Source organism: Rhamphochromis longiceps, linkage group LG7 (assembly GCF_057381845.1).
Source record: "Rhamphochromis longiceps isolate RC_006_pf linkage group LG7, R_longiceps_female_GT1.1, whole genome shotgun sequence".
Lineage (NCBI taxonomy): Eukaryota > Metazoa > Chordata > Actinopteri > Cichliformes > Cichlidae > Rhamphochromis > Rhamphochromis longiceps.
In genome coordinates, this window is record NC_140563.1 from 54,624,316 (window position 1) to 54,635,588 (window position 11,273).

General features: G+C 40.9%; 1 protein-coding gene across 1 annotated transcript; it reads left to right on the forward strand.

Moving 5' to 3' along the window:
- Window positions 1-6,056: 6,056 nt before the first annotated feature.
- On the forward strand, window positions 6,057-8,183 carry gas1b (growth arrest-specific 1b). The gene has a single exon (XM_085414355.1). The coding sequence runs from the start codon at window positions 6,494-6,496 to the stop codon at window positions 7,271-7,273; it is 780 nt and encodes a 259-aa protein (XP_085270481.1). The 5' UTR covers window positions 6,057-6,493; the 3' UTR covers window positions 7,274-8,183.
- The last annotated feature ends 3,090 nt before the right edge of the window (window positions 8,184-11,273 follow it).

The window sequence follows — 11,273 nt, forward strand, 5'->3', positions numbered from 1 at the left end:
CACATGAGACCCCATTTCATGTTCCCACATCTAAAAGCCAAAAGCTTCAGTCTGACATCCGAGTGACTGTAGTACAATAAAATACCCACTCCGGTAATCCACCCAAAGCTTTTTTTGTAACTATTGCTTTTCTCTTGTGTAAGCTGCCAGAAAATGTTTTGGCCACTATTTCACTAGGAAATATTAATGCTCATGAGCACAGCATGACCAAAAACACATAAGAGATATAGAGTATATACATAATGACTACTTAATGGCAGGAAAATAGTTGGCATGGATCAGTACATCAGGACAAAACATTATCCTGCTTGCGTGTCCTTGAAATGATTCTGCAGAAAGGTTGGTGTCTCTTATTTTTATTTGAGGTGGTTCAAATCGAGTACCGAGGTCTTTTGCAGCATTTGTATACAGAAGCAGAAAAAAGAGTCTCCTCAAATGCTCTTGATTTATTCTGTGGTGTCATGGATGAGGACAATTGAGCCAGACCACCACCAGTGCTGCGCCTTAAAAAGGGTGGTGTGTTTGGATTAAAGGCATGCATGTGGTTACTGTCACTGAAGATAGCCTCATCTGAGCTCTGACCACAACGTCTTCATTAACTGAAGCCTGTATTTCTTCTCCTTGTAGGGTTAGTATGTATTGTAACAAAAGTAATTGTACATTTGTAGATGTTTTTGTACGAGGAATGCCTCACTGTCCTAACACTTATTGTGCATGTCTTGGTCTACACCATATAAAACTTTGTCAAATTGAGTTGTACAACAGAAACTGCTGACACTCAGCAGGATCTCAGAAACCAGCCAGTATATATTTACTATGTCTAGCCCCAGCTTTCCAAAAATACTCTGCCAGAATCTTCTGGGAACAATGGCCCATGCTACTCATACAGTGTCTTTAATTCTGAACATCATTGTGATTACGCAGGCAAATGTTAGGATAGGCCACATCTTGTCTTCGGTCTCCTGAAACAGCAGCTATGCCTGAAAGACTGAGTTTAAACGTGCCTGTCACTGGCAAGATGCCAGATGGAAAGGCTTACGTGTACAGAATCAAAACTGGCTGTTCTGCATCCTTCTCACAGCCCTGCAGAATTCACGACCTCTTTTTAATTTGTGAGAGTCGTCGCTTCTGGATCAGCTCCTCCATTGAAGGCTGCTGGTGACATTGACTACGTATCGTGGTGTTGCTGAGACGGTCACAGAGGGACACTCGGAGAATCTGATGCAAACAGCACATTCGGAAGACCTCGAGCTTGTTGAGGTCATGCTTGAGAATGAAACAGGTCTCAGATCCACAGAGAAGAATGGGCAATACCAGTGTGCAGTACAGGTGATGAGAGTGGTGAGGGTGTCTTCTTCTAGATGCACCATCGGAGGGAGGCGAAAGCCGCCGCTTGACCGACTCTTGAGTGCATTTCCGTCATTGATGCCACTTTGTGATGGCAAAACGAGTGTCTACTGCTCTATCTGAAGCTTAACTCTCTGTTCCAATCAGTTTAAGAGGCCCCATTTGATTTCTTCCAAAATTGTCAAGAGGAACACAGAACACAAGTCTTTTGTAATGTTGGCTTACTCCCTGTGGTGTTAGTGTGTTCCATAAAGCAAGCCAAAGGAATTTTTAAAGTCTTGCTGATGGGAAACCAGAACAGCAAAACAAATCTGTTATTCCTCACATCACACACCAGGATGACCTGTGTTTGAACTTATAGTTTTGTTCCCGTCTTTGAGCTCAAAGTCAGTCAAATCTTTTTTCCTGCTGTGGTGCACCGCTTCCCACACAGGGGTGCAATAAATCACAGAAATGTGGTATGATCCTAAAAACTATGTGGTGTGATAAGAACAGGGGGTGTGCTAGAGTCTGGACAATATGAAAAGAGAAAGAATATTCTGCAAGCATATATATCAACATGCCTACATATATAAAACTATCTACAACCATGCAGACAGGTCTGTGAGTACACAGAGTAGGCATTGCAATGGGTTTCTCTAATGCTAATTCATTATGTTAGGATGAAATCTAGTACAAGTTTACCAACAGAATCATCTTGGGCCCCCAGTCCCTCAGGCAGTCATCCGTCTCTGTGTATTCCCCAACTGGTTGGAAATTTGCTGTGAAATCTATTGCTAAAGTCCCATTCACTCAGGGGTAGAGAATTTTGAAGGTTGACTTTGGCAGTCAGCTAGAAATCATGACAAGGAGCCTTTTGGTGCAATACCTTTTGTGTGAATGATTTCACACGGTGACAGCCAGTAACCTCCAGCAACTGCTTGCAAAAAGGGTTGGGGAGTAGACATTTTTTTCTAGTAACCGGAGACTGACAAGAGGTTGCTGACCAGTTTCTAGGCCTATGTGACTGAGAGCTTTGATAAGCAAAAATTAAATTAGTTTCAATTCAAATATATGTACAAAGTGCAAAATCATATCAACAGTTGTCACAAGGCACTTTATATTGTACAGTAAAGACCTTAAAATAATGAAGAGAAAACCCCAGCAATTAGACAAACCCCCATGAGCAAGCACTGGAAAGGAAAAACTCCCTTAATATCAACAACTAACTAACTAACTAACTAAGAGGTCTTTGATAATAATTAACAAAAAGTTTCTAAAAAATTCATTTATTTAACGTTCATGGTGGCCCTTCCTGGTCTGAAATGTGAGGTCAAATCAAACCTCCATTAAACCTCCGTTCTCTCTTATGGCCAGCAGGGGTAACTCTCCTTGTGAAAAGAAGTTGAAATGTACAAAAGTCAATGATCAAATTTCTCTGCTTTTAACTTGATTTATTGCCTCTCTGAGCATATTCCTAGTGAAATCACGGTTCTAGTTACTATTTTCAGGTCTTCTTCATTAGAGCAGGATTTTTTGTTTTGTACATTGTGGTCATATTTAAACTTAAAAAATGATAAAGCAGAGTATGCTTACATGTGTGGTTCCCCTGTGATTGACAAGTTGCTGCTATATGGGTGTGTAGTGTACGTGGCTTCACAGTGAGATACACCCAATGGGTTTTTTTCACCTCTTTCTCCAAGGAGAGGACTGTAGATTATTTTCCTAACCTTCTTCTTTTTCAGTATGAATCCCAGTTCATACCAAAGTTAATAATGGGAGGTTCTGGGACCAGCGTTAGGTGTTTGCTTGACTCTTGGACACATACAGTCAAGTCCAGTTTCAAAGCAGTAGCCCAAAACTAGTGTGTGACATAATGGTGACCTGTGTCCATATATTCTGTTTACATTCTATGGGTGACAGAAAAGGCAGGAAGTAATCAAAGTTAAGATTAATTTAACATAACCCAGAATTCTTCAACAAAATTAGCCTAAAAACAAGACTTTCAATCCTTTAATCCTCTGGGAACGATCGTTTTCATGGCACTGGATCCAAAGTTCTTATAACATCTCTGATTCTATGCCACAGTCGTTGGTTTTTTTGGGGGGTTTTTCATTGTGTGCCGACCTTGCTGCCATTCTGTTAGCAAAGCTAAAATTACTGAGATCCCTGAGATGTGATCCCTCTCGTGTAATCTTGCAGATGCAGACCTGGAAAACCAAATGACTTGCTGTGTTTTCACCCTAATTTGAGATGACACTTATACTGCATATGCATGTAAAACTATCCACCATCAAGACTAAGCTGTTTTCTTGTTTTCACAAAACTGTATAATTCCTGCCTTTTGTGTAAGAACCTCTGAATCCAGCGTATTTGAGACAGACATCTGAGAACTTTCCAGAGGCAGAGCAAAGATGAAAAAATGTCGACAGCAAAACATTTGGCAGCTTCTTAATACTGACTCCTTTTCTGCCCCCCACTTCTTTTGCTGCCTCTCTCAGGACTTGGAAGCACTTGAATACAAAGTCCAGTTAATTGTTCTGGCAGTTCAGCTTGTGTGTAATGACTTCTGACAGCAGTGGAGACAAACTGAGGAATATGTCTGTCTCTGCATGTGTATTTACAAATCTACTCTGGGGAACCGCATTCCAGTTCTGGAAACACTATTACTTACAAATCCCCCTGAACTACTGCATGTCCATGATCTGGGGATACTCGTTTGAAATAAAAATGAACAGAATGAAAAGTAGGACAAGACCATGCAAGACGCTGGCCTTGTATTTCCATCAGAGCAACGTGAGAAGTTTTGGTATAAAAGCAGAAAATGTAAGTGATCTATTGGAGTAATTTAGGAGGTACAGTTTGGGGGGAGAGCATTTGCCTCGTCCATCATAAGAGCGGCTGGCTCCACTGAATCTGGCTGTTGTTCCTAACTGGCTGTAATCCAACACGGATGGGAGTTGGGTTCTGCTGTGCATTATGAACTCCTTTTAAAGAAGTGAAACACAAGTGTGACCAGGCTTTTTTCTTTAATTCACGCTCAAAAAACCATTTGTAGCAGCTTTGTATTTCTGAGAATTCTAACCGAACTTTGAACATAAGGAACAAACAAACAAACAAATAGAGTATTGTTGGTCTGCAGCATTTCGATTTCTGCTAAGGGCCGTGTTTTGCCTAAGCAGTCCTGGATGATGTCAGTGTCTTTGTAGTTAATGGGAATCCTTGAGCAGTTCACCATTTGAGCTTTCTCTAACCTCCACTTTGATGTTGCTCTAAATTGAGTCTGTAGCCAGCCTGTTGCTCTGGAATGCCAGCTGGATGAGGCTGAAGGAGGGTGTTTGGGTTGTTTGGCTAAGAAACTACTCTGCACTTGTCTTGACTCCTTTCTAATCTCTCTAATTGGAATCGGGGGTCCAAGAATCGAGAGCTGCCAGATCTTTGTGGTCATCGTTTGGTGAAGTGACGAGGTCAGACGTGGCTTCTTTCCCTACACTTTGTTCTCCTGGCCCCCAACAGATCTATTCTCTTCTTATTTGTGGAGCCTGCACGCTTAATGTTTGTTTACATTGCATGTGCCTGCAGTTTTTAATCCCTCTTTTTCCTTGCTAAGTGTTATTGTTAGGAAATAGGAAATACCCTTTACCAAATGGTAAAGAACTGGATTTTGCACAGCTACTTGCTTACACTTGCACAGGATGGACTGTTGAAACAAAAAGAGCCATATCTAATTTTTTTTCTTTTACTTTTTTTTTTTTGCTGTGGAGGCATCTGGTACTTTCCCAGCTTCATATGTGGAAACCATAGCTCTAAAATCTCTGAGCTGTAATGTTATTACTAATGCGTGTGAATGTGTTAGTACAGAACTCTTGGGTATGGTGTATCATATGGACTCCATGCTAGTTTTATGATGGAAAGTGTAAGACAGGAGCGCTGCATGTGTTTTAGCAGCTGTTGTTTCTGCCTGCAGGGAGGCTGCAGAACTCCGATGTTTTCCAAAGACATTCTGCTTCATTGTACCCAAGTCTCATCGCAGGGATGAGCAGTTTTGAATGACTGTCTATTATGCATGTTTTAAATTCTAATTTTAATCTAGGGTAATTTAAAGCTGCAAAGCAAGACATTGGTACAGAAAGAACATAATTTCCATAATGACTGCAGCGTGTGGTGTCCTAAAACACAAATGGGCAAATATTTACCTTTATAAGAGTTTTCACTAGAGGTGGATCCAAACATCAATAGTATCGATAACCAACGCTGGTATCAGGGAGATACTAGCGCGACAGTATCGATACTTTGCTTCTATTGTCTAAGTTCAGTAAGTAGCCCACTGAATTGTCTTAAATTGTGTGTGTGTGTGTGTGGGGGGGGGGGGGGGGGGGGGGGGGGGGGGGATATGAAAAAATGTACCCCAAATATGCACTAGCTTTTGTTGTGTTGATTTGTTATTATACAAAGTATCATTAAAATGTTGAAGATTTAAATCACGACAGGCTGATCTTCCCTAAGAAGGCTGCCTTTATAGTTTAAAACTCAGAACGTATTTACTTTGTATCATTCCAAAATTTGCAGTATTGCACAGTACTCATTTCATCACAATGAGATGACAAACGTGTAAAAGATTTCTACACATACATCAATTACGGTCTTCAGCGGTCTGCGTCACGACCGCGTGTGACGAGCGAATCAAAACAGTTTATCGGACCAATGGGACGCGGTCCCTGCGGAACCTAGTCACCCCACAACTACACAACCCGCATTTCAAAGCGGTTGCAGCTGGAGTGGATGTGGATTAATAGTGAAAAGAGTGACTTTAGGATCGAGTGTTCCCAGTTGCATGTGGAATAAACAAGCTGTGGGTCTTTCTTTTTTCTTTTCTTTTTTTCCCTTGTAAACTTCACCAAAACTTTTTTTTTGTGGACGACAGATGCAAAAGTGAGGCCACTAGAGAGGAACCGCACGGACGGAAGGGGGGAAAGTGGAACTTTGTTATGGATTTCGGAACTTTTAGGATCTTAACGTGATGCGCTTGTTGTGCCTACTTTGTGGCGCACCGCTAACTTCAAGTCACCGACTTGTGACGTGATCTAAAATCATCAGGGAGTAGCTCTCTGAACTGTTGATGCGACAGGATGGAGTAACGCTTTTCTAAGATTCATTCTCGGAGGAAATGGGAAGTCGTGCCACATTGATGGAGCGAACAACGGTTTTTATATACGGCGTGTTGATCCTAATCCTCGGTCTCTGTGTCGGATCTCCCAACCACAGCCACCGACTGGTCTGCTGGAAAGCCATCCTGAAGTGTCATGCAGAGCCAGAGTGCCAATACGCCTACAATCAGTACATCTATGCCTGCGCGTCTGTTTTGAGCGGGGAACGCAAAAAGTGCCCCAGTCACTGCGTGTCCTCTTTGATTCAGCTCAATTTAACCCGGAGCGGCCCGGCTCTGGAGGACTGCGACTGCGCCCAGGACCCGAACTGCAGAAACACCAAACGGACCATCGAGCCGTGCCTGCCGCGGACTAGCACCATGGGCTGCACCGAGGCCCGGCTGCAGTGTGAAATGGACCCGCACTGCAGCTCTGCCATGGGGGATTATTTATATCACTGCCGCAAACTTTTCGGTGGAGAAAGGTGCTCAGATGCGTGTCGCAAAGTGATAGCCAACATGCGTTCCATACCTAAAGCGCAGCAGCTGGACACCTGTGTGTGCGACGGCACCGAAAGGAACATATGTGAGTACATCAAAGTCAGCATGAAAACTTTCTGCTCCGACTCCAGTGACAGGTACGCGGGAAGCGGCTTCTCAGACTCCGAGGAGGACACTGAGAATGATTATATGGATCTGGAGGATGAGCCATATGTGGAAAACTCAAGTGACACGGCACATTTTCAGACTGCTGTGTTCAATACTCTGACTACCATTCTGGTTTTAGCCAAAATTATCTGAAAAGAGTGGGAAAAGGTGCCTACTATCGGGGACAGTTAGACCAGACAGGAGCCTAACCCGTGGGACTGGACACCAGAAACAGAGACCAAACTAAAAATGTGTGTTCTTCTAATCAGAACATTCTATTTTATAACTCAACCAAAACCTTCTACTTCATGTCTACAACAATGTATTTAACAACAGGGCTTATGACGTTTGTCAGTCACTGTTGTGGATCAGATAGTAGTTATATTTCAATTACACATTTAAAAAAACATCTTATACTTTTAAAGGAAGCTATTTTTGTATGTTGGTATACATAAATTGTATAGTATATTGTAAAAATAATAATAATAATTTTGTCTAAATATTTGTTTGGGTGTTATATATAGAGAGAGAGAACATGAGATTTTGCACTGTATCTAAAAGAAAGTCCTGTACTGCATTATCACCACAGAGGAAGGAAATGTGCTTCATTAAAATCCAAAACAAAAAAAAGAAAGCAAAAATGCCTCAAGGTCGTTTTTATTCACAAGCAAGACTGTGAAAGCTCTACAACACTTTCACTTAAAAAAGTAACCCCAAAAGTTGATTAAAACCACTAAAATGTGTTTAAATCCCAAGGCGGATAATGAATCTGTGTAAAGAATCTCATGACCTTGAAAACATGGTGTTTGCTTAAGGTATAAAGTGTTAATTCCAAACTCAAACAGACTGCAGAAGGCCAAAACCCTCCTCCTTGGGATTTGTGGAGAAGTATTCAGTCGGTTTGTTTATTTTCACCCCGTGTGTTTGTCCAAAGTCTTAACAAAGGCACACTGATTATAAGACAACATGTCTGTGTTTGGGTGAATGAAGATATTAAGTGCCCATTATGAACACAGACCTTTGAATGTATATGCACATTAAATAAATAGCATTTTTAAAACTATTTTTGTCCTTGGACTTCCGTGTGTATTTCTCTAGTATATAGAATAGAATAATCCTTAAATTGTCCCACAAGAGGAAATTTGGGTGTAACAGCAGCAAGAAAGACACATGTACAAACAAACAGTACACAAGACACAGATCAGAAACATACACAATTTTTACATATTTACATCAAGGACAATGGTTACCACAAACAGAGTACCGTACCGTTATTAAATTGAATAAAATTAAATACAGATAAGAGGCAAACCCTGGTTATAGTGCGAATCGGTTGATATAATAGTGCAAGTTACAGCGCTGATGTAAACATCTATGTTGGGAGTAGTTCTGTTTGCATATAAGCATAGTTTTGGCGTTGTGTGTATTCATCAGAGGAGAATGCTGAAGTGGTTTATTCACAGTATTCTGTTTTATTTTATAACATAAAATAACACAATTTATGGTTTTCATTCTTCAATGTCGCAAGTAATCATTTCATTCATTCGTTGGTCTGCATTTACACCACTGGTATTTTTTTGCTATTTAAACCATACCTGAGTTGCAATATTAAGTGTCAGTACCACTCAGCAAAATCTAGAGCTAACTTAACCCAGATTAAAAGGTCAGTGGTATCATAATAACCTGTAAAAATCCATATCCTGTACTGTGTTGCAAAGATGTTGCCCAGAGTCATTGAATTGTTTGTGACAACTATGTTTAATCAGTGATAGCAGTGACACATGCTGTCTGTCTACATGCCTGTGACTCATGCAATGAGTCAGTCAGCTCAGTATACCGAAACAGCCAGTGTCCCATCCTTCTGGTGTTTTGAAACCAATAATGGCAGCCATTTTGCTTTTAAATAAAAAGAGATGGGCCCATTGTTGAAGGAAAAGTCAAGTGGCACCTCTATTATGCAGAGACAACCCCCCCCCCCCCCCCACCCCACCCCCCCAACACACACACACACACAATGGTGCTCTGGCACAATACGAGTTGCACTTCATTCACTCTGTCCTAGTGTTTGGGAGTGGGGGGGGGGGGGGGGCATGAAGAGGCAGCTACCTCAGAAGAAGAGAGAGGAGTTATGTGAGAGAGTTTAGCTTAATGGCTCAGTCTAATTCCTGCTGACGCTCTGTTAACAGTTCTTCATCTGTTTTGGTTTACTTATAAATAAGTATATAGAAGTATATAGTCATTGTCTCCAACTTCTATCAGAGGCTAGGAGGATAAATTCCTTCAGTTTTGTACACTGACTACACTGTGGAAAACATCAGCTGTTAATTGACAGCTGTAAACAGAATAACCCAAATAATAAATCCTAGAAAGGTCGTAACTGTTAAAAAAAAAGTTATGCAGAAGGGGCCTTTCTGGGTCTTTGTTATGAAAAGAAAAAGGCTGGTACTGGCACTTTAAGAGAGCAGGCCTCCAATCCAACCATTAATAATTGTAATGCCTTTTTATTATTGTTTGGGATAATGAAGGGATGAGAGTCATACGGGGGCCCCGTCAATACATTGCCCTGAAATGTTTTCAATTAACTTTTGGTACCAAAGAAAAATGGGAAAGTAGTGTTTCATTCCCTGTGCTGAAACAGAAAAGAGTCAACAGGGGCTTTTTTCGTGCACGGAGCACAACCTCATTAAAATTGCCTCATCATAACTCAAACTGTTGCTCGGCCATCCTCCCCTCTGGCCCACCTCAAATCATTCGACCTCTAGAATATGCCGTGTCAAAGCAGACAGGCACATTTTTATTACTTTTATTGTTTACTTTGCAGACAATATTCAGGCAGTCCACGGTCGTTCATATGCAACTTCTTATCATTTTGTTATTTTTATGCTTCAAATGTTATTGGCTAAAAATAAAAAAAGAACATCTAAACTATGAAATATGTTATTTGAATTCAACGTATTTGGCCCAATCCCGTGGTTTATTTTGATGTCCCAACCTGTTTCTTAGCTCAGTGGCAATAAAATAAGTCATTTCCTGTGACAGTGCCACTGGACTTCTAAAGCAGCTCAGTCGCCAGCCTGACTTTTTTCTGCTGAGCTTATTTGGATACTCGCAGTCTTGGAGAACTGCTTTAATTCAATTATGCTCTAGTTTGCCTGAGGTGAACCCACAGAAATGAAGTTAAAAGGGACGAAACAAAGAAAGTAAGAAAGTAAAGAAAGAAAAAGAAGTTTCAAGGGCAACAAGTTGTTATGTTTAAGAAAGCCAAAGCTGGAATAAACAGAGGTAAACAAAAAGGAAAAGGTAAGCAAAAGCAGCAGAAACTACCACTGTTCTCCCTTTTATTTTGAAACCCATGCAGACTCTCAAACAGTGAGTGAGGCATCTTACTTGGTTAGACATTAGACATCCCTTCAGTCTCATTAAACACATGTAAATGATTAATCTGAAAAAGGATAATAATAACTAGAACTATTTGTTGTAGCTCTGTAAGATCAAAGCTTGCACCTGCAAAATATCAACATGTTCAGTTTGAGTATTAATGTAGCATAACCCTAAACTATAGATCACATAGCAGCAAAAGATTTGGGAGAATCTATTGTAGCAAAAGGATAGTTTCATTTTTTGTGAATTGCACAAAAAGTGACAATAAAACTCAAATGAAATGACTTGAATTTATTGATTTATATTTTGTGGGAGGATGATTGTTTGATTTCATTCCCAAAAAGCTACAAGCATTAAAGTTTCTAAATGCTTCTTTAGATATGGGCAACCCTTTAGCTGTGATCAAAAGTAAACAAACTTACTGCAACAGCAATGTAAAGTGAATAAACCCCAGTGACCCACAACAAGAAGAGGTTATGAGATGAGCCTGAGGAAGGGAGTACCCGGAGCTTTAGAGAGGTTGGGAAGGTGGAGGAGGGGGTTGATTTATGATTCAGGGTTAATGGGGGAAGGGATTGGACTGGGAGAGGGCGTTGAATGTCAGGGGTTTTCTAGCCTCTCTGAATTATGATGCAAAGAGGGAATATTTATTCAACCAATCAGATCAGGTTCTCGTGGATAGCTGGAGAGGAATTATCTTTTGGTTCCCTCCCCCCGGTTCCCTCCTGCAGTCCTGCTGAAGAGCAAGTTCTCAAGGAGTTAGAGAGGGAAC